At 49.0% G+C, this 23,292-nt stretch overlaps 1 protein-coding gene across 2 annotated transcripts in view; it reads left to right on the top strand.

Annotated features, from left to right (window-relative positions):
• The first annotated feature begins 522 nt into the window (after positions 1–522).
• The window catches only part of FCHSD1 (FCH and double SH3 domains 1), a 40,715-nt gene continuing 17,945 nt past the window's right edge, over positions 523–23,292 (top strand). Inside the window, exons 1-10 of one of the 2 annotated variants that reach the window (XM_060254090.1) lie at positions 523–643; positions 1,448–1,545; positions 3,406–3,451; positions 8,433–8,506; positions 9,935–10,079; positions 13,103–13,239; positions 13,407–13,470; positions 13,664–13,792; positions 15,839–15,961; positions 20,891–20,989. In XM_060254090.1, the coding sequence (XP_060110073.1) occupies positions 623–643; positions 1,448–1,545; positions 3,406–3,451; positions 8,433–8,506; positions 9,935–10,079; positions 13,103–13,239; positions 13,407–13,470; positions 13,664–13,792; positions 15,839–15,961; positions 20,891–20,989 (936 nt within the window). In that variant the 5' untranslated portion in view covers positions 523–622. Of the gene's footprint in view, positions 644–1,447; positions 1,546–3,405; positions 3,452–8,432; positions 8,507–9,934; positions 10,080–13,102; positions 13,240–13,406; positions 13,471–13,663; positions 13,793–15,838; positions 15,962–20,890; positions 20,990–23,292 lie in introns of those variants that run through there. The other variant, XM_060254091.1, reaches the window with a different exon arrangement.

Raw genomic sequence — 23,292 nt, 5'->3', positions numbered from 1 at the left:
TGGAAAAGTGCCGTAAAGTCACAGCTGACTTATAGTGACCCAGTAGGATTTTCAAGGCAAGAGATGTTCAGCGGTGGTTTGACATTGCCTCCCTTTGTGTCATGACCCTGGTATTCTATGGAGGTCCCCCATCCAAATACTAGCCAGGGCTGATCCTGCTACGCTTCTGCGATCTGACAAAATTAAGCTAGTTTGGGCTTTCCAGGTCAGAGCCTACAAGGGTTACCTGGCGCTTATCCTACTCTCTTTCTAGATGTACCCTAACTTTAAGTTTTTGCTCCTCTTCTAGCCTGAGGAAAGATGAGCATTATTTACACAGCTAAACGTTCTGTGTTCTGGGTTTATATGCTGTTCGGTGCTCTACATTTTTATTGGCTGAGGTTTTTAATAGAAACCGGGGCCCGCAGCAGCTCTCGCGCCCTCGAATGGGAGGCGGGAAAGCCACCAATCGCAAGGGTGGGAGCGCCCGGCGGGGAGCAAGAGCGGAGGCGGGAAGGGGCCGGCGGCGCCCTCGAGCGACTCCTCCCGGAGGGCGGTGGAGCAGGCAGGGGGAGGCGGGCCCGGGCAAGAGGCGGAGCGCGGCGATTCCGGGCTGGCCTCGGAGCTGGGGGCGCGGGGAGCGATGCAGCCGCCGCCCCGCAAGGTAAGCCTCTCCCCAGCGGCCCGGGCCTGGCGGGCCACCTCCGCTTCCCTTCCCGTTCCCTGGCTGTCGCCTGCAGCAGCGCCCGTCGGTCCGTCTGTCCCGCGCTTGCCCTCCTAGCAGAGGACTGGGCTGGCGCACTTCGCCTGCAGGCGGGGACCTTGAGTGGGCGTTGGCGGCCTCCCATCGGGGCGGAGGTCTCTCCTCTCGGGGCCGCGGACCCTCTCCCGGGTGCTGAGTGGCGTCCTGACGGGAAGCGCCTTTCCACCGCTCGCGGCTGTACTTCTTCCGACCGGGCTGGATCTCCCCTGGGTGGCAGAGCTGCGAGAAGGCGAGCTGGGTGCGGAGGGGCCGCCGCCCCTCGACTCCCAGGGGAGTTTCTCGTTCTGTTCCGAGACCCCCGGAGCAAACGGTCTCTCGTGCAGATTAAAATGTTAGCATTCCCCAAGCAACTAGGGGCGAAAGGGGCTATTTGTTCTGCCTGGGAGATCCGGGAAGGGGTAAATTCGAACCCGGGACTTTGCAGTTAATCACTTCAGCTTGAGCCGCTATCAGCCTGGTGGAGAAGGAGCTCTGTTTGCGGCCCATCGCCTCCCCCCCCCCCCATCATTAGGCGGATCCCTTAAGCATTGGGGCCTGTCAGGACTCCTCCATCCGGTGTGCACCCTCCCTATAGGGGTGGGATGGTTCTTACTGTAGTCTCGCTGTTACCCACTGTCTCTCCAGTCTGTCCCTGGGGGTTTGCTGGTGCTGTACACTTGAGGCTCCGTTGATGACAAGAGACTCCCCAATGTCTTTTATTGGCAGATTAAGCCCATCCAGGAGGTGAAGGTGCGCTTTGTGGAGCAGCTGTCTAGCCTGCAGAGTAAGCAGCAGCGGGAGCTAGAGCTCCTTGAGGACATCAGGTAACAAGCAGAGCCTGATAGGAGGAAGACCAGGCAGTGGACTCAAGAGGCCGAGGCAGGCTGGGTTTTTCCTTTTGCAGATAGGCGGTGGGGCGCGTGTAGGTGTGATTGGAACTGAGAGGGCTTAAGCTCTTTTCCCAACCTGAAATGGCCCTTGGAGCAGAGAGACTGTTGCCCAGCTTTCCTCCTAACAGTGCTTTGCTTCCCGAAGCCCTTTCAGGTCAGCAACACAGCAGGGAGGCAAAGGCTGACACACACACCAGGCTGTGCCCATTGGTCTCCAAGGGGGAACCCTGCTAGGAGGTCAGTGACCTGGAGGACATTTTGGCTTGGCCCCAAGGCTTTCCTCTCCCTCTCTCACTAAACAAACAGTGCAGGACTTTGGGAGGTGGATGAAAGCTTTCCCTCCTGTGGAGCCCAAAGCAGCTGTGATGGTTAGTGCCATGTGCAATTGTTCCCCAAGACCTGCAGTTTCCCCCCACGAGGCTGCATTGAAAGAATGGCCTTGAGCTGTTTGTAAGACACTCATTCCCCTGCAAAGTGAGAGTTGGGGGTTTTTTTTACTTTTTACAGAATGCAACTATTGAGACTGCGATTTAAAGCAGGAGATTGGGTGTGTGTGGGTGTGCTTTTCAACTCTTTCCATTTGGATTGTTTCTCTCCTGAAATTCTGGAAGGGGTGTGTGGCAGCCTGCATTTGGCACACTGTGCAAAATTTACAGGGTTTTTTCCCCCTCCCAGTGACAGTAAATTCAGGTTGGTATGTTGCAGTTTCCCCTTAAGATAGCAGCTCCAAAGTCTATTTAAAAAAAAAAAACTGAAGGACCATGTAATTGGTATAATATGCAATTTTTCTCTGCTCTACTCTCCTGATCTGAAACTGATCTCCTCGTGGTTCGTTGGGAATACTTTCAGTGGCCCAGCAGTGAAGGGTGTTAGCTTCTTCCCTTCTGATTGGAGCTGGGTAGAAGGGGCTGATGGGGACAGGCCAAGGTTGACGTTACGCAATGGAGTGCAGTGCCATTTCAAAGCAGCCATTTCCTCCTGGGGAACTGATCCCTGTAGTGTAGAGATGAGCTGTAACTCCAGGGGATCCCACCTGGAGGCTGGGATCCCTAATTGAAGTTGCTTTGGGAAGTTTTCATTCTGTCTCTAATTCACCCAGGCACCCACATTCTGATGTGAGGATAAATTGGAGCTGAAGACTTCTGGAACCAGGAAGCCTTCAACTGCATGGAGTTGCAGGAGGTGGGGACGATGAGCATTACCATGGCCTGTGTTTGTGCTTGCCACGAACAAACAGTGGTTTGGCATCTGTTGTCAAATCTTTTGTGGACAGTGACTCCAGTGCACAATTCACTACTATAACTTGTAAAAGAGGTCACTCCCTGGTATTCCTAGAGATTCTGCTTCCAGACCCTTTGTAAGTGAACGTGTGAGGGCCACCCTTGATGATGCCTGGGGAAGCTTGCCTTAGCACGATGCGCATCTGTCTATCATCATAGCCTCTTGCAGTTGGAATGCTGTGGATCACGAGATTGGTCTTGCGCTTAGGTGGATGGTTACCCTGTCTCATCCTTAGAGTCCAGAGTCTCAAGGAGACCTCTTTCCCAGCTCTGCCACCCTTTTTAACAGAAAATGTCAGGGCTTGAACTCATTACCCTCTAGGTGCGAAGTGTGGGCTCTGCTTTTGAGCCACAGCCCTTATACCGTTACAAACTCCACTGGAGAAAGAAGGTGCATATTGCTATGAGGCTTGCATGGGAAACGTCTGCATTTCACAGGATAGACAGTTAGGCCCTGAATGTGCCAGAGGGTTGGCAGGCCTTGCTCAGAGTCTTTGTTGTGTTCTCTTTGCAGGTCCTACAGCAAACAGCGATCTGCCATTGAGAGGGAGTATGGGCAGGTGAGAACAGACAAGATTTCTCAGCGGGTTTTTTTTTTTTTTTTGAGATGTGTGTATTTTCCACTTCAGTGGTGTTTGACTAACCAGAACAGGGAAAACAGCAGTGGTTGCAAATGAGGTTTTAGCAAAAGAAGCAGTTTGCAGCCACTAGCCTGAGTCTCAACTAGTTGTCTTTGATGTAGGCCCCTGAACAGTTGTTTCAAGAGATAGAAACAAGTGAGGATTTTCTTGCCCATTCTAGCCCCCTGCATATCTAGCCCCACCCCTGCCACTTGAGCACTTGTCCACAGCATTACAGTTGCCACATGGTTAATGAGCAGTCAGATTTGCTCAAGCGGCTACTCAGTCCTAAAATGCAAGTTGCAACAGTTACTTAAGCCTAAAGGTCAGAGAGATTCCTTGTGGGAAAGGCAAGGCAATGTCAGCTCCAACTAGGTCTTTGCAATCAGGATCTAAAAGAGTGTTGTCATAAGCAAGGGTTTTCAGCTCAGCAGGAGCACTGACTGGACCTCATTCACACCTGTGACCTCATTCATTCATTTGGGAAAGAACTGTTGACTTTGCCCTAAATTCTAGGAACCCAGGGTGGTAGCTGATGAGGAGGGCTTTCCTCAACAGCACTAGCCTCCCAAAAGGCTTCTTGGCATCTCTTCTTGCATCCAGATATTGCTAGGGGTTGCTGACGGCATGCTACCCTGCAGTCCTCCCTTTCCTGCCTAATCTCCAATTCTCTCTTGCTTGCATCTGGACCCTGCACAAATAGAGGCCTTCACTCGGCTGTCCCTGCTGAACCCTTATCCTTTGAAGTCCCAACCAGGGATTGCAGGTGAGCCCTCGAAGCATTCTTTCATCTCACCCTGTGTTTGCTTTGCTTCTGGTTTGTACCACATCTTCCTTTGGTTCCATTCAGATTTGATGCATGTGAGTCATTCACCAGCACTGCCCTCTGCTATTGCTTTGCACCTCAGTATCTGAAGAAGTGTGCATGCACACAAAAAGCTTAAATTTGTTGGTCTTCAAGGTGCCACTGGACTCCAACTTTGTTCTGTTGCTTCAGTCCAACACAGCTACTCACCTGAATCTTTGTATCTCAGCATTACGCAAGCATAATTGGATGGCATTGGGATGGGCCCTGCTAGACATGTATCATTTTTGCAGGCTTAGACCTGGATGTGGAAGACGGGTGTAGCTTTGAAGCCTAGTTCATATATTTATGTTAAAGCCTTTTCTGCAGCTAAGAACCAGCATGTTTAAATTCTTTGCCATCTAAGTCCTTCACTATACATCACACACAAACTGCATCTAAGCATCTTAGTGCCTCTTAACAGAAAAAAGTCAAGTTATCTTTTTGTTTTTAAAGTAAACTCTGTTTTTTTAGTAAAAATATTTCCAATGCCACTAAATTAGAAAGTATGCTTATTAGAAGAATAAAAAGGGCAGCTAAGGAATGAAGCAATCTTTACACCGGAGTAACCCAGCCATCAAAAGACACAAAATACAGAGGAATCCTCAACAGTGGCCAGCATGAGAGCCAGAGCTGGCAGTGGTGAGAGTGTTGGATTTGGATCTGGGATCTAGTTCAGCCTAACCTACCTGAAGAGAGAGGAGAGCAGTGGGTCCCAATGTGGGGAAAGGCAGGAGATAAGTAAGGAGAGTATCTAAATAAGTAAAGAGAATCCAAAACCATCATCCATGCAACAGCAACCATCCCCACCCTACAGCAATTAACTTAAAAGCCCAATATGAGAGAACTGTTCTCACTGTTCTCCCAAAGTTTAGGGATGGTGCCAGACGTTGTGTGCACGAGACCTGGTGCTGCCTCTGAACAGGCCATCTCATCTGAGGCTACCTGATGAGGTGCTGACAGGGGAAGCCCCAGAAGGAAGACCTTTCCCAGTGACCCAAGGACATGGAAGCAGGCATGTATCTTGGCTCCAAACCATTTAGGATGGGTTTTATCTAGCCCACTACTTGTTGAGCTGGCCTCTTTGTAAAAAAAATAAGATACAAGTATTGTAAACAGTGCATTGGAGGTTTTTTTTTTTTTTCTTGGTCAACAGAAAATGTTTGACAAACAAGGAGGCTTTCTGTACCTTGGCAGCAAAACATGCTCTGCTGAAGTGGTAGATTATGTAAACAATTCGTGAAACTGCAGATGACAGTGATTGACTTCGTTGATACTCTGCCTTTCTCCCCGATGGGGACCCAAAGCAGCTGGCACAGTCCTCCCCTTTTTCAGTTTATGCTCACAGCAGCCCTGTGAGAAAGGTTAGGCTGAGAGTCTAAGACTGGCCCAAAGTCACTCAGCAGGCTGGGATTCGAATCTGGACCTCCCAAGTCTTAGCCTGACACTCTAACCGCTACACCACACTGGCTTTCTGCTAGTCGTCTCTCCAGTGATATTTTGGATGTTTTCCATCTTTGTAATGACTGGCGATAGGAAACAAAGTTTATTCATTCAGCCAGGTTTCAGTGTGTGGTCTGTTAAATGTGCCTTTGCTGTTTCCTTAACAAATTGGCGTTTGAGAGAAAATGAGAATCGACTGCAAGATCGTGGCCTTTGAATTCTTCTGTTTCCTTCTTACTTGTTCTGCTCCCTTGCCAAGCAAGTAATAGAATGAGAAGAAAACATGGAGTGTAGCCAACTGTGTCAGGACTGTAACAAAAAGCAGTGCCAAAGTTATTCTTCATGTTTGTAGAACACAAGCTGGATTATTGCCTCACTCTCGTAAGGCTTTTTACTTCTTCTGTTGTTTTACTCTAACAATCTTCTTATGTGTAGAGCACCATCTTTCTTTGTGTGTAGTTTGTTATGACCAAACAAATAAAAGTAAATTGAACAGGTGCGTGGTTTTAGAGGTCAAAAGAGCACATTGGGCCCAAAAGCCCAAACAGCTGGACTGGCAGAATATAGTCAAAGCGGCAATATATTATTGGTGGGATTTAGTCAAAGCGGCTTGCACCGACAAGCAGCCAAGTGACCAACTACCTTTTGAACCACCAGAAATGCCTGAGAACTCTTTCAACATAGTCCCAGGCAGAGTGTGTTTAGAGCATATTGGCTGGATGTGACCAGGTCAGTGTAGCTAGGTCAGACTACTCCAGAAAGGGTAACTGTTGCTCTTTCAACCTAAAACAATGATAAAGCTGTCCGGGCCAAAATCACCCCCTGGATATCTAGTTGCAAAACTGAATCTGCAGGTACATCTAAACACAGGGATAAACATATGGAAGAGGGATTCATCAATGGCTCTTAGCTACAAGGTTTAGGTGGAACATCATGTCTGGAGCAGTGATGCTCTGTATTCTTGATGCTTGGAGGGCAACAGTGGGAGAGCTTCTGGGGTTTTGGTTCCACTGGTGGGCTTCCTGATGGCACATGGGTTTTGGCCACTGTGTGACACAGAGTGTTTGATTGGTTGGGCCATTGGCCTAATCCAGAATGGCCTTTCTTGTGTTCCTTTGTTCATTTCCAGTGCTGTTTCCCCGTCACCCCTACCATTTTCAAGGTTCTTGATGCCCCTAATGAATAGAAGTGTCTGTTTCTTATTGAAGACAGAGATAGTCAGAAAGATGAAAATAAATTCCATGTTTTCGCGGCACAATCAGATTTCAAGAGGAGGAGCTGGGGGGGAGGGGGAGAGTGTCTTACAGCCAGCAATCAAATCTCCTGTTTAGCAAGCTGACTGGGTTCAATGGCCACCCCCTCCGCTCTGGCTGATCCTGGCGTTTTAAGTGCCATAGATGTTCAAAAGTTGCCGGATCCTGGTGGATGGCATTTGTGGCTGGAGATTAAAACCAGCCACCTGAGTTTCTCCTGGGACTGATGGCCAGTCTTCTGCTGTGCCTTTAGCAAGAGCAGGAAAGTGTGGTCTCTAAGCGAAGGGCCTGGGAGCAGGCTTGGGACACAGCATGCATGCTTGTGCTAATAGAGGAAGAAGAAGCCTAGAAGATTTATACTCCACCCTTCTCTCTGAATCAGAGACTCAGCAGTTTACAATCTCCTATATCTTCTTCCCCTACAACAGACACTCTGTGAGGTGGGTGGGAGGGGTCTCATAGCAGCTGCCCTTTCAAGGACAACCTCTGCCAGAGCTATGGCTGACCCAAGGCCATTCCAGCAGCTGCAAGTGGAGGAGTGGGGTATCAAACCCGGTTCTCCCAGATGAGAGTCTGCACACTTCACCTCTACACCAAACTGGCTCTCCAGTAATAGACAATGTAAAGGGGAAGAGGATGTGTAGAAGATAATGGCAGTGAAGCGAGAAGACTTTCATCAGCTTTTCATGGCAACCCTGCCCCCCAAACACAGTTCTAAACTCTCCTGCATTTAAAGAGGCATTTGGCACCAGAACTGGTGACTGTAACTCTGACCCACAACCCCAGGTTGTCAGTGGAAAGGAAAGGAAAGGTCCCCTGTGCAAGCACCAGTCGTTTTCGACTCTGGGTTGACATTGTTTTCACGGCAAACTTTTTACGGGGTGGTTTGCCATTGCCTTCCCCAGACATCTACACTTTCCCCCCAGCAAGCTGGGTACTCATTTTACCGGCCTCGGAAGGATAGAAGGCTGAGTCAACCTGGAGCCAGCTACCTGAAAACCCAGCTACCGCCGGGGATCAAACTCAGGTCCTGAGCAGAGCTTAGGACTGCAGTACTGCAGCTTTAACACTCCGCGCCACGGGGTTGTCAATGACCTGCTCTTTAAAATGCAAGAGTTCAGATTTGGATTGGGGTCTTTCTGTGTGAGCTTGTGATAGGGCATCCCTATACATGAGTGCCTCTCCCTGTGGGCTCAAAAAGGCTGGGGACCCCTGGATTAGAAACTTGCTGGGAGAAGGAGGAGAGATCAGGGATGTAGTATCCCAGGGACCCAAATTTTGTACCAGGTTCTGGTTTTCGTTCTGGTCTGTTAGTATTATTGAAGACAGCATGAGCATCTTCCTTAGCATATGAAGGGGTGACTGTGCTGTGTCCTTACAGGCGCTCCAGAGACTGGCGAGTCAGTTCCTGAAGAGAGAGTGGCTGCGGGGCCGGAGTGAGAGCAATGACTCCAGGTGGGGATCGGTTTAGGGCTGACCTACTCCTCCGCTGGCCTCTCTACAAAAGACGAGAGCCCTGGGGAAAGGTGCTGGCGGAAGAGGTTGGAATCAGTTTGGGCACTTTCTCTCCTCATGAGGGAGATGAGAAGGTGCGGGGGTTGCCATGCCCTGCAGCTGGGCACAGGAGACAACTTGGTCACCCAAGCTGGATGCTCCATTGAATCCACAGCTGGGAATAGCTGCATGCAAGAGAACATCAATATAGCTGTGTGTTCAGTGGCAGTAGGGTGTTCATGTGAGTGTCTTGGAAAGTGTGGGAGGGGGCGCATGCAGCGCCTTGAATTCAGCGGAGTCAGAACAGAGACCGTCTTTGCCTTCACCTGAAGTTTTTGAAAATACTTTTTGGACAGTTTAGTAGTTCTGGAAGATGCATTGGGCTTTATGCTCCTCTAGGCCAACATATCTGCATGAGTGTTTATAGTGTTCCCTCTAAGCTGAGTTAGTGTGAGCTAGCTGACAGATTTTTAGCTTCCAGCTCACACATTTTTGTCTTAGCTCAGGAAGGGTGTCCCCAGAGCACACTAATTTATGCAGTAGCTCACAACTTTAATGCCAGGAGCTCACAACTTTAACTCCAGGAGCTCACAAAGTAGAATTTTTGCTCACAAGACTGTGCAGCTCAGAGAGAACATTGGTGCCTAACTGTGAGATTGGGGGAGGGGGGTGTAGGAGCAAAGAACCTTTTAGAATAGTTTCCCTCTTGTCTCTGGAGTGGGGCGAGGAGTGCTGTTAGGTGGGAGTTGAAAAATGGGGTGGGGAAGAAGAAAAAAGGTGTGGGCAGTGCTTGGTGAGAAGGGCACTGGTGTCGTAGGGGAGGGGAAGGGGAGGGGCTCAGCAGAAGTGGGAGATGGAGAGAGATCAGCAGGGTGTGAGGAGCAGGGAGCGGCAGGAGCACGGAGGCAGCCAGGCCTTCGGAGCAGAACGGCTTGCTTGCAGCAATGACTGTCCTGTGGCGCTGGTTCTCATGCAGCCTGCAAGTTGGGCTTCTTAGAATCCATCCCAAGGTGGAAGTTGCGGAAGCTGAACTTCAGAGAGCCGAAGGGTGGTTTATAGATAGACCAGCTGATGCAATAAAGCCGAAGCACTGAGCCTTGCTGGGGCTCTAGAAATGAGGACTGCAAGGCCGAAAGCTCAGGAAGTGGTTTACCGCTCCCAAGAGCTCCCTGAGAGGCTCTGCTGTGCATAGAACAGCAAGTGAGTGGCAGTGCGGTCGATGAGAGACTGGCGGTGAGCCTGCACATCTCCTGGAAGAGCCAGGCAGGCAGCACTGGGTAGTGTAGGGCCGTGGCTGGCAGCACAAGGCCCTCCCAGAGGATGTCCTTGTAGCTCATGGACCAGAAGCAGGGCATGTAGGAGTCAGTAATGTTTGTGACATTTCTGCAGGAGCGTTTTTACCGTCTGGAAGGGAGTGATTGATGGCACCGTCTGCTCAGGCCAGTCCCGGGTCGCTGCCTCCGATAACTATCGCATCGTAAGCACAGAGGCAGCTAAAACCGCACGGGTGTCCAAAGAGCACCTGCTCAAAAAGGTATTTCTTCTTGGCTTGAGCAAGGATGGGGAGACTGGGGGTGGGCTTGGCTCCAGGTAGAGAAGGTGGCTCTGAAACTGCTCTGGGGTACTGAACGCCAGCAATGGCAACTGGTGAGTGGCGGGGGTCATGCCTGGAGGCTGACTGCTTTGCCCCCAATCTGTAAATTCTAAGCGGTTTTGGATTCAGGACAGGCACAGTACTGGCCTGTTTAAAATCATACACAAATGTTTTGAGCTAAAATTGCTGCAAAAAGAAGGGCTTGCTTGATATCAAAATTAAAAATTAATTATAAAGAAAATAAGAGCAATGGCCATCTTAAGAACAGCTTGCTGAATATATTATAGAGGGCTATAGGCCAGCAAACTCCAGAAGGCTTGAGTATGTGGTTAAATGAATCAGTTTGAACTGGCTCTAGCTCCTATATGAAAAATATACACACTTAAGTGTCTTGGAGTGAATGAGAGAAAAGATGTGGCAGAAGAATATTAACATTTGGTTGGTACTAGTGGCTGTTAAACCTGGAAGAAACATAGAAAGGCATTACTCCCGAGGAAGTCTACTGATGAAATGGACCTATATCTGGGTGCTCATAGACTTTTGTTGCAATATGGCAGGGGTGGCCAATGGTAGCTCTCCAGATGTTTTTTGCCTACAACTCCCATCAGCCCCAGCCATTGGCCATGCTGGCTGGGGCTGATGTGAGTTGTAGGCAAAAACATCTGGAGAGCTACCGTTGGCTACCCCTGCAATATGGGAATGTTAAAATTGGACCTCTGTTTTTATTTTATTTTTTTACTTACGTTATATTTATATCCCACCCATTCCATACAGACTCAAGGCGGCTAACAGCATAAAATAGACAGTAAACAAAACAGTATTAAAACAATAAAACAATCAGATAATAACAATGGTGCTACTTCAGGCAGATCATATAATATTTTCTTTCTCACACGCACAGATCCTGGGCAGTTAGTAATCAAAGCGCTATGGATCCAGATGTGGTGGCAGCCCTCTCCCATTAGATGTTATATGCCAGGGGTGGCCAACGGTAGCTCTCCAGATGTTTTTTGCCTACAACTCCCATCAGCCCCAGCCAGCATGGCCAATGACCAAAGGGCAGGTTTGACACCAGCCGATAGTTGGTCAAATTGGTCGGGTCTAAAGATGGTTTCTTCAAGAGAGGGCGGATCACAGCCTCTTCAAGAGGTGTGAGGGATCTGTTGACAATAGATCAAAGTGGATCACATAATGCCATCCGGCTAGCTTTTATCAGTCAGGACGGGCACGGATCCAAAACGCAAGTTGTAGGGCGCACAGAAATGAGAATCCTGTCAACTTCCTCCAGTTCAACTTCTTCCAGTTCAAAGTGATTCAGAAATGGACCTGAAGACATGCTTGGAGCCTCAAGTTCACTTACTGTTTCAACTGTGGCGGGGAGGTCCTGATGGAGTGATGAGACCTTATCTGTGAAAAAACTCGCAAAAGCCTCGCAGCCAATTTCCAATTCCCTAACATTTGGTCTGCCTTGCGGTAGGGCAGTTAAGGACCGAATTGTACTAAATAATTGGGCTGGGTGTGAGGTCACAGACGCAATCTGGGCCACAAAGTAAGCTTTCTTTGTGGTCTTGACTGCCGCCTCATAGGTCCGCATAAATGACCTATAAGATGTTATCGCGTCATCCTGAGTATGCCGCCACCGTCTCTCTAGTCGTCTAAGCTGCCGCTTCATCGACCACAATTCCAGAGTATACCACGGTGCAAGTCGTGAGCGGGGGCAAAGAGAACATCTAGGTGCGATCTCATCGACGCTGCAGTGAGCCGGCTATTCCAGGACTCCGCAAGCTCATCTAATGAGCTGCCAGGGGGCCAGGGATCCCTCAAGGCCATCTGAAACCGCATTGAGTCCATCAGGTTTCGAGGGCAAGCCAAAACACGCTCGTCGCCTAAACAGGGGTGTAGTGACACATCCATACGAACCTTCAGGGCATAGTGGTCCGACCATGGCACTGGCTCAGCAGTAATCTGATCCACTGCCACTCTCGCCGCATAGATCAAATCCAGTGTGTGCCCAGCCTGGTGGGTGGGTAACGTCACATATTGAGAGAGTCCTAGTGTCGCCATGGATGACACAAGGTCTGTCACCCGAGCAGAGGCTGCGTCATCAGCATGGTCATTGAAGTCACCCAAGACAATACGTCGAGGGTGCTTCAGTGCCCAGCCTGCTACAGCCTCCATCAGAGACGGCAGGGCACTGGCTGGTGCATTAGGCATTCGGTACACCAGCCAGATAGCCAAGCTCTCCCCAACATCCCACATCAGACCTGTACACTCAATGCTGGTGATCTCCAGGGCCGGGAGTGCTCGGAAGGAGTAAGCCTCCCGTATGAAGAGTACCACCCCACCCCACCCCCCACCGCCTGCTAGTCTGTGCTTGGTAGTGGACCAAGAACCCGGGGGGAGCTACTTGGGAGAGAGCTGCTGTCTCCCCATCTCGCACCCAGGTCTCAGTCATGCAGGCCAGGTCCTTTTTCTGCTCAAGCAGATAGTCTCGTAGGACTGTGGTCCTATTATTTATGGACCTGGCGTTGCACAGCACCAAGGACAGGGGCGAGTACTTCCACTTGACCCCCATACCTGCCATCGTTCGGATGGGACACAGGCTGGAAGGGGAGCGAGCCCTCCTGTGTCTCAGTCTCCTTCCTTTCCCATTATGCCTGTTCCCACCACTATACTTGCCCCTCTCGAGGAGCACTGGTATCCCTTGGGCTGGTTTCTCCAAAAACATGAAGTATGCAAAATTTATAATGTGAAGTATTAAAATATATGAATGGATATTTAAATTGGACCTTTGTTACAATATGGAGTATGCAAAATTTAAAATGTGGAGTAATAAAAAAACACAAAGGTTTTAAATTGTTTTAATGAACTTTGTTAATCAAGATATCACAGTAGTTGTTTTAACTTCCATTGCCTGTTCCATTAACTGTGATCCCTTTTTCGTTGCTACCCAACCTTGTCAGGGCATTGAGCAGCTGCTGAGTGTGCAAGCAGAACTGCTGGAGTCTGTGAAGGAAGTCAGCAAAACCAAGAAGCATTATGTGCAGCTGCAGCGGTCCAATGAGGTGGCCCGGGAGAAGGCTGCTGACGTGGAGGCCAGGTGAGCCATCTCCCTGGCACTGCTGGACAGGAGTGCCAAAACTCAGTTGGCTGAGGGGTGCAAGGGATCCCTGCCGTTCTCTTTAGCCTAACATTTCCTGGGCGCTTGAAAGGAGCTTTCTGGTGCTGAGACTTCTTTGAGAACTGATGCCCATCCTTCCCCCACAGGCTGCGGAAGAGCGATCATGGCATATTTCACACCAAGGGCAGCTTGCAGAAGCTCAGTGCCAAGGTCAGAGCCCCAGCCCACCCACCAGTTGGGAAACATGGATGAGCAGCAGTGTCCTGAAGCCTGGACGCAGGGTGGGGGAATGGGCTGTCAGGAACCTTCCCAAGAGCGGGAGGGTGGCGAGTCTCATGGAGTGTTTTTCAGAATGCCGATCGTGGGGCACTGACTTTCCTCCCTCCCCCCCCCCCCCTTGCAGTTCTCTGTGCAGCTTGCAGAGAATTCGCAGCAGCTACTGTTGGCCCAGAACGAGTACGCCCTGATGCTGGCGGCTGTCAAGGCCCACCTGGAGCACTGCTACCAGAGAGAGCTGCCTGCAGTCATCCAGGTAGGAAGCCCTTTGGGACCCTGGTTGCACGCAGCAAGCCGTATTTCTGTCCAGGCTGTAGAAATACTTGGGGCAGGACAATGTTGGCTTTGGGTACAGGAGAGTGCTTTAGAACTGTAATCCCTGAGACGGTGGCTGGTCGCCAGTATGATTCCAGTTGCTTCTTCCCCAAAATATCTCTTTCCTCAAACCAAAGAACCAATTCAAGTTTTACTTGCCATCTGGAGCTGGAGGTGCTTTAGAAGAGACCAGGAGGTATCAAACCGTTGCGTCTGCAAGGGAGCACCCACACAGAAACAGCTGCATGCATCATTGGAGACTGCTTGGCATGAAACTTGGCATTTTGTGGAAAAAATCCCCCCCCCTCAATTTCCTGCTTGGTCTAAATTCCTCACCCTGCCATAGCAGTCATTTTGATATGCTGTAGTGCCCATTACTGTCTTCAGAATTCCAAAAGCACACACATGTTCAATTGGTTTGGGGGGTCCCTGCAGTAGAGGAGGAGGGCAAGGGAAGGGAAAGAGAAGGAGATGAGACTCCCAGAGGCAAATGTGCCAGGACACAGTACCATAGACTTGTGCTTAGCTTTTTCAAGACAAGGATTAAAGACCAAGGCAGTGCAGAAAAGGTTGGTTTTGAAGGAAGGCTGAGAGGGGCCCCACACATAGGCACCCTGGAAAGGAGCTGCAAGCCCAGGAAGGCAGCCCCAGTAGGTCAAAAGGAGATATTTTGTTACTCAGCAAGTGATTAAACTGGAATTCACTGCCAGGGAGAAGTAGTGTAGCCGTAAAAATGGATAGCTTTCAGAGGAGGCTAGGCAGATTCATGGAGAAGACCATCCATGGATGGCAGCCATGTTGAGTAAAGGGAACCTCCATGTACAGAGGCAGTGAACTTCTCATTACCAGTGACATGGAAAGGCTCTGGCTTCTGTGATGTTTTTGTTGGCCCTCTGGGGTGAGACAGGACTAGAAGGACCCTCACTGCTCGGATCCAGCAGGGCTCTTCTTCTGTCCCCCAAGCTTCAGAGATTTGTGCATGATAAGACAAGCTGACCAATCTGTGCTCTTGAAATCCAGCTTTTGCCAAGAATCAGAAGAACAAACCCAGCCCAAGCCTGAGGAGAAGGCCATCATATGTCCTGTGGGCTGGGGATGCAGGTCCATCAGTGGCTGAGGGTGGAAGTGGTGTGTATCTCCAGCCCTAGACTTTGAAATACGTGTAAGACCCAGTTGTAAATACTAGGCACCCGTAGGAAATCCAGGTTCAAATCCCCACACTGCCAAAGAAGCTTGCTGGGTGACCCTCAGCCCAACCTGCCTCACAGGGGTGTTGTGAGGATAAAATGTGGAGAGGAGGAGAGTGAGGTAAGCAGCTTTGTGTCCCCATTGGGAAGAAAGGCTAGATAGAAATAAAATAAATGAATAAATACGAAACTGCACTTGAAAACTGGTAGTGGGGGAAGGAAGGGCTGCTCATTAGTTATCAAAATCACTGTCTCTCTCTCTCTGTCTCATACAAACACACAGGACGATGCCTGAAATTTCAGAATGATCCTGAAATTTCCTGCTTTTGTCCCCCGTCCCCCTCCCCCCGGAAATGCAACTGCATGGTACTTGAGCAGACAAATGGTGGGAAGGGAAAGGGTTAAGCCCTCTTAGGTTGTCCATTCTCCTGTGTCTCCTTCTCATCCTTTTAAAAATATACAGTGAAGAAGAACACGTAATTGCTTTTTGCATGTTGTTTTTTGCTTGCTTTTGGTACGGAGCCTTTCCTCTCTTTCCCCTGCTTTCCTGGGGTCCCAGACCACACGCTAGCATGAACCAGACTGTAGCTCCTCATTTCCTCATGGAGCTTTATAACTTGAATGGATCCTTTCTTGCTTGGTTCATTTCCCTGGGAAGGAGTTTTCTTCTTTGGGATGATTGCTTTATAATGATAGTAGTAAGTCTGTTCCAGGGAGTGCCCCTGTACCTTGGAGAGCCCTGCCCCACCCTCTTTCCCCTCCTGTTGTGCATCATCTGGCCTCCACTCTCTGTTTCTCAGACTCTAGACGGTGACCTTTATGAGCGACTGCGAGATCAGCTCATGTTGATCAGCCAGACAGAGCTGGAGGTGTGCCAAGGCACACAGGAACTCTTTCAGGGTATCGCAAATGCATCTGCTCAGGTAAGAGGCCCTGGAAATGAAGGTCTTACTCTCCCTTTGTTTTCCCTTGGAGCTGAGATTCGGTTGTTAACCCCAGTTTTTCTCAGTCGCCAACCCAGAGTGATTTTCTGCAGGGCCAGTATGAAGAAATCAGTGTCTTTTCTTGAGCCACTTCCTCCAGGCCTGCACAACGTGAAGGACCTGTCTCTTCCTGGGCTGTCCAGCTTGCTGCCTCTCAAGCCCTGCTCTCTGTGCCCCCACCTTCAGAGGAGAGGCACAGGGTGGCCAGGGACAGGGCTTGTTTTGTGGTGGCACCTTGCCTCCAGAATGTGCGACTTGCCTGGCATCCGCTTTACAGGCTGAAACATATTTTTTAAACTCAGACTTTTAATTAGGGGTTTATCTGATCGGCTTTTTAAAATGGTCTGTTTATGTTTTATGCTGTTTATGACTATTGACTTGGGGTTGTATGGCTTTTTAAAAATACTGCCGTTGTTAATTGTAAGCTGCCTTGAGCGGGATTCAAGAAATATTCTGAATGCATAAATAACTTGCAGTGGCAGTTTTAAGCGCCAATTGTTTGTGTTCAGTGGAGCATCTGTGGCACTCCGAGAGTCACAGGGAGAGGAGAGTGTGGCTCCTTTTTACCAGGGGGGAGTGGCATTGGCTGCAGTTCCTAGGACACATTGACAGCAGCTTGCCTGGCTGGGGCCAGTTCAAGGGTTCAGACTGCCCCAAGAGTGACTGGGACGGAGAAAACTGGTCATGGTGGCTGTTCCTATGAAAATATGGAAGTGTGCGTTTGGATGTTCCTGCAACCTGCTTCCTGGAGGGCATGTGACTCCCACAAGGAGAGCCTCTCTGGGAAGGAATCGACAGCCTACCAGGACCAGTAAGTAACAGTACCCCAGTGGGTTATTTGCTGTTTACCCAGTGCATCATCTCTAATGGATCTCTAGCTTGGCTAAATTAAAGATGATAATGTTTGGCTTTACTTCTGCCCTCCACTTTGCCAGGGACCTGTGTGTTCCAGTGAGCCCTAGAGACACCGCTGAATGACTGCTGGCATAGATTATTTTCCAAGGGAGAACAAACCTGGCTTCTTTTGTTCCAGCAGGCCTTTAGTACAGTATGAGAGCATTTTCCACAATGAGGGGAGCAATCCTAAACAGGTCTAGACTATGAAGTCCCCTGGGGCTTACTGCCAACAAAGTGGCTTTAGGATTCCAACCCAAATCTGACTGCCACCTCCCTTTCATTTGTTTTGTTTGTTTCAGGCCTTGAATTCAGCAGGAGCTCACAGGAGCACAGCTCCTGAACCTTTCTGAGAATTCCCCCTCCTCCTCCCCACCTACCTACCTTGTCCATTGAATAGTAGGTGCAGCTCCATAACAATCTCTGGATTAGGAGAGCGGGCAGCCAGCCAGCCACCAGGGGCTTTACCGTTCTCCCAGCAGCCCTCATTAACCCCTGGAGAAGCCCACACCACCCTTTCTCCACTTCTTATGTGATTTTGGGCAGCGGGTGGCTTGGTGGTCTTTTGGCTGTGGGGGGAGCATCCAAGGAGAGCCCCAGGTGAGCGAGGCCTGCTTGGGCTGGCTGGATCTCTAGCCAGCACAAGCAGGCCTTGCTCACCTGGGACTCTCCTTTCTTGTGTCAGGTTGTTTTTGACTGGTGTGGGGGGGTGGCATATGCTAATGAGTTATGCTAATGAGCTCCACCACATATTTTTCTACAAAACAGTCCCTGGTTTGTTTATTGCTTAACAAAAAGCCATGCATCTATCAGGTCATAGGAAGATCTAAATAGATCCTGACTTCTGCGTTTTCAAAGGGAGAACAGTCTTTTTCAGCTTCTCTGCCCCAGTGCTCCTGGATGGATGTAATCTAAAATCTTCTGGTCTTCTCAGACATTTGCTCAAGACTTGGTAATCTTTTAGTTAGTTTTCAGGAAAGGTATTCTGCTGTTGTAGCTTGTGGATTTCCTTCCCAGCAGATACCCCCTGGCAGGCCCCCACAGTGGTTTAAGTCCGTTCTCTCAAGCAAGCAGAATTCTGCGTGGAAGTTGAGCTCAATTGACCTTGAATGTAATTTAGGGACAGACAGCTATCAGCCACAAACCTTCCGTTCCATAAAGGCCAAACGGAAACAGTATCAAAGGAGTTTGAAAAATCAATTGCTTTTAACATTCCATTTGGTGGCTGAATTTCTTTTCTGCATGACATCTGATAGCAGTGCATTCAGGAATGGCAGCTTTACTTTTGTGGGGGAGGGGGACTTATTTAAGAAACCCAAATGTCAGCCTTGCAATTGAATGCGCACTAACTTGGGAATAGATCTCTTTCGTTTTAATGGCATTTAATTCCAAGGCAATGTGCACGCCAAACAGAACTTTGCTGCAGAGCATTCCTGCAGAGAGTTTGCATTTGCTGACTGATACTTCCATTTTGCAGCATTCAATCCCCACAGTTTGACTAAGCACAGGATACATTATTTAAGTGCATACGCAATGGGGAAAGCAACTCACTGCATTTTCCCCATACACACAAACACAATCCAAGCCACTGCTATAAAAAACTTCTAACCTGGACCACAGCTTAAATGCAGTGGAATTTACTTCTAAATAAAGCCGTGTGCAGGTTTTACAAAGGAGTCTCCAACATAGTAAAAAGCCCCGTGGCGCAGAGTGTTAAAGCTGCAGTACTGCAGTCCTAAGCTCTGCTCATGACCTGAGTTCAATCCCCGGCGGAAGCTGGGTTTTCAGGTAGCCAGTTCGAGGTTGGCTCAGCCTTCCATCCTTCCGAGGTTGGTCAAATGAGTACCCAGCTTGCTGGGGGGAAAGTGGTGATGACTGGGGAAGGCAATGGCAAACCACCCCGTAAAAAAGTCTGCTGTGAAAATGTTGTGAAAGCAACGTCACCCCAGAGTCGGAAACGACTGGGGCTTGCACAGGGGACCTCTCCTTTCCTCCAACACGGTGCCTATGGCCACCATGGAACCTGTCAACACCTTTTCTGTCACCTGCAAAGTGTTTCTAGGAAGTGGGTGGGGTCAGGTAGCGTTTTTGCCCAGCAAGGCTTCTGATTGACTATTAGAGATTTGATTGGCTGTGCAGTTTGTTCATTTTTTAAAACATATTTATGTGGTGACAACTGCATCTGCACTGTGTTACTGAAGTTAAGCTGTGACAGTCATTTTGGGCTGGCTCTGCCTCCTGCAGCAGTCATTTTGTTGCTGCTCCCTGTCAAGCATCGGTATTTCGAATAAGCAAGCTTTTGTTTAAATCAAAGACTCGTTTTATTGATAATCCAATACTTGCTCCAAGGAACAAAACCTTGGAAGTGATACAGAATGTCACACAGCATAAAATCTTAAAGGCTACTTCAAAGGCAAAGTTTCAGATAACTTCAAAAGCATAACATACAGATGTGAATTGCATGGAGGGTTCAAAGAGTAATATCAACTATTCATTTGGGTACTACAACATCTCCTGGTTCCCACACATTCCTAGCTTACTGATAAGGCACATGGATGGGAACTCGGGGGAGAGGCATTTTGCTTTACAATGGCAAGATTACTTGCATATCCTGAATCATTGAGAGTTACCAGGTAGCGGGGGGCTTTGAAGAGGAATCTTTATGCAGGAAAAGAAAAGAGAGGGAAGAGAGGGGGGAAGGATGAGCACAGAATACATATTGATTCAATAATCAGAAATATCATGCTCGACACTCCCAGCATGTTGGGTCAGAATTCCAAATGTGCCTTCAAACTCAAAAAGGTTGGGAACCTCTGGTTTATAGGATCAGGCAGCATAACTGCCAATTTTTTGGAATCAACTGAAAGAAAATAATAAACTAGCTTTCAACTTTTACTTAAATGTTCTTTGTGCGGGAAGGAAGGGTTAAACATTAAGTGGGGAGAGGAATAAAAGAAGAATTTGTTGGAGAAGGGGTACAGACTGCAGGAAAAGGAAGCTGGAGTGGGCTACAGAGTTAAGGAGGTAGAAGCTAGAATAAAAAGGAAACATGAAATTTAAAAAATACCCAAATGTGGAAATGACATTTGGAGAGTGTTCAGTTGTCCCTCCCCCAAGTTAGGTGGATAATAAGCACTTGAAATGCAGGGTTTTCATTGGAATTTAGATGTTTGTAACAAAAAAAGAAAAAAGATGAATGTTGCTTGCCTGGGCTGATGGCAGCACAGCTCTTGAGAACACAGAAAGGCTGGTGTGTGGGGGCAGTGCCTTCCTCAGCTGGTCTGGCATTGCTGGAGGAGCCCCCAAAGACAAAAGGAGAGGAAGCATCAAGAGACCTGGAGCAGCTGGCTGCCTTTACAACAATCTCAGAGGCCTGCCCAGAGGGAGAAAAATGCTCCTTTAGCTGCCGTGGCTTAGCATTTTACTTCAATAGCAAAAATTTGGCTACACTGTATGCTGTTTGAAAAATAATACATTTTATTGCACATTATGATTTCTTCAAATTAAGTTATTTGGGATGCTATTACAGCAAAATTTGTTTCTTTTCCCATGGTTTAGCGTTTGGCATCTCTCTCTGTGATGCATTGTTCAGCAAGGGCAGGCCATCAGCACGCCAGTGAATCCTTTCCCTTGAATTGTGTCCCTCTGGTGTAGAGCCAGCCTGGTGTAGTGGTTAAGTGTGCGGACTCTTATCAGGGAGAACCGGGTTTGATTCCTCACTCCTCCACTTACACCTGCTGGAATGGCCTTGGGTCAGCCATAGCTCTGGCAGAGGTTGTCCTTGAAAGGGCAGCTGCTCTGAGAGCCTTCTCCAGCCCCACCCACCTCACAGGGTGTCTGTTGGGGGTGGGGAAGGTAAAGGAGATTGTGAGCCGCTCTGAGATTCTTCGGAGTGGAGGGTGGGATATAAATCCAATATCATCATCTTCTTCTTCTGGCTCTGTTCAGTTTGTCCTCTCCTGGTTGTCCTTCCAGGTGTGCCGGGAGCAGAATCTCCTCCTGTTCCTCCAGGATAATGCTGCCTTCTCACCAACGGCTGCCCAGCCCTTTCAGCCAGACGGAACGGAGCAGGTGGTAAGGGAAGGGCAGCAGTGGAGCCAACTTAGCCTGGTTGAAGGGAGTGGGGAAGGGGGAGTCATTAATGTTTGGAGAATCTGTGTGCAGCATTCCTATCCCTGTCATGAATCTGGGTCCCTGTGCTACTGGCTATTTATTTGTTGGACTTTTATTCCGCCTTCTTCGCAAGCGGGCTCACTGTGTTCCATTTCCTAGGCCCAAGGGTGACTGGGCCTGAAGGTAAGAACATAAGAGAAGCCTTGTTGGATCAGGCCAAAGGCCCGTCCAGTTTCTGTGTCACACAGTGGCCAAAAAAAAAAAACCCAGGCACCATCAGATGGTCCATCAGAGTAGCTCCTAAGGAGACCATGGAGCAGCAGGAGCAAAGTGGGGGGATTGATCACAGTGTCACACAATGCTCCAGGAATTCCCCGTATCTCTATGATATAAACCATAGAGAGTTGGGGAATTCCTAGAATATCACGCAACACCATGAAGATAGTATCTGATAAATGGAGCTTTAAATCTCAAAAGCTTATGCCTTGAAAATCTTGTTGGGCTCTAAGGTGCTACTGGATTCGAGTGTAACTGTGCAATGCCATGGCATCACTCCTGGATATGTACCTGGGAATGGTGTCGCAGTGTCCCATTACACCAGTTTCTGGTGTCTCTCCCCCTCCCTACACACACATTGCTGGCAACCCTTGTAATCCCTTTTCCTGGATGCAAATTTTCCCTCTGGGTCTGTGTGTCCCAGAAACCTCCTCAGTTTTGGAACCAAGCCTGGTGGAGTTGGAGGGAACAAACAAGTCAATCACTGTAGAGGAGGCAAAGCCTTGCAAGAGGGCATATAAGATCCAACACAGGAAGGGAGGCTGTTCTCTCTCTGAAGTTGGGCAGCAGGAATGTTGTAAACCTGTTCCAGGTGGGGCCTAAGGATCTCCTGGGATCACAACTGATCTTTAAACTACAAAGATAACTTCCCTTTTGGAGAGTGGACTGTATGATATTATATTATATAAGACAGAGGTCCTTTGCATGGGTCACGGCACTCTGAGGAGGGAAATTCCTCTCCCGGTTTTTGACGGTGTACCGCTGAAAGCGGCGCACCGAGTCAAGAGCTTGGGGGTCCTACTGGAGCCTTCATTATCAAAGGAGGCCCAGATAGCGGCCACTGCCAAGTCGGCGTTTTTTCATCTGAAGCGGTCACGGCAGTTGGCCCCCTTCCTAGAGCACCGGGACCTAGCAACAGTGATTCATGCAACGGTCACCTCAAGATTGGACTACTGTAATGCCCTCTACATGGGGCTGCCTCTGTGCCGAACCCAGAAGCTGCAGCTGGTGCAGAACGCGGCGGCTAGGTTGTTATTAGGGCTCCCAAAGTGGGAGCACATACGGCCGGGCCTGCGCGGACTGCACTGGCTGCCAGTTATATACCGGGTTCATTACAAAGTGCTGGTTATTACCTTTAAAGCCCTATATGGCCGAGGACCTGTCTACCTAAGGGACCGTCTCTCCCCATATGAACCCCAGAGAGCACTGAGGTCAGCGGGGAAGAACCAGCTGACTATCCCCAGGCCAAAGGAGGCAAAACTCCAAAATACTCGTACACAGGCCTTCTCTATTGCAGCGCCACACCTTTGGAACCAGCTCCCGGAAGAAGTGCGGGCCCTGCGGAGCCTTGAACAGTTCCACAGGGCCTGCAAGACCATCCTTTTTAAGATGGCCTTTGCTGATTGAATGATCGATGGATTCGCTTAAAGTGACTTCGCCATCATATTTGCTGATAGAATAGCACCAGAAATGTTGATTTTTTAACTTATAACTAGAATGTTTTAAGATTAATGTTGTTTTTAATACCCATTGGATAACTTATTGTATGAAATGTTGTTAGCCACCCTGAGCCTGCTTCGGCGGGGAGGGCGGGATATAAATAAAATATTATTATTATTATTATTATATATTCCACTGAGTTCCCCCCCCCCCAAAAAAAAATCCTTGCTCTCCTCAGGCTGCTCCCTGTTCACAATAAAAATTGTGGAGGGATAAATTTGACCTATTAAGAGCCCCGTGGCGCAGAGTGGTAAAGCTGCAGTACTGCAGTCCGAACTCTCTGCTCACGACCTGAGTTCAATCCTAGCGGAAGCTGGGTTCAGATAGCCAGCTCAGGTTGACTCAGCCTTCCATCCTTCCGAGGTCAGTAAGATGAGTACCCAGCTTGCTGTGGGGGGAAATGTAAAAGACTGGGGAAGGCAATAGCAAACCACCTTGTAAAAAGTCTGCCGTGAAAACGTTGTGCAACGACTGGTGCTAGCACAGGG

This window comes from Heteronotia binoei, chromosome 14 (genome assembly GCF_032191835.1).
Source record: "Heteronotia binoei isolate CCM8104 ecotype False Entrance Well chromosome 14, APGP_CSIRO_Hbin_v1, whole genome shotgun sequence".
Taxonomy (NCBI): Eukaryota; Metazoa; Chordata; class Lepidosauria; order Squamata; family Gekkonidae; genus Heteronotia; species Heteronotia binoei.
This window is presented reverse-complemented; position numbering and strand designations above follow the sequence as displayed.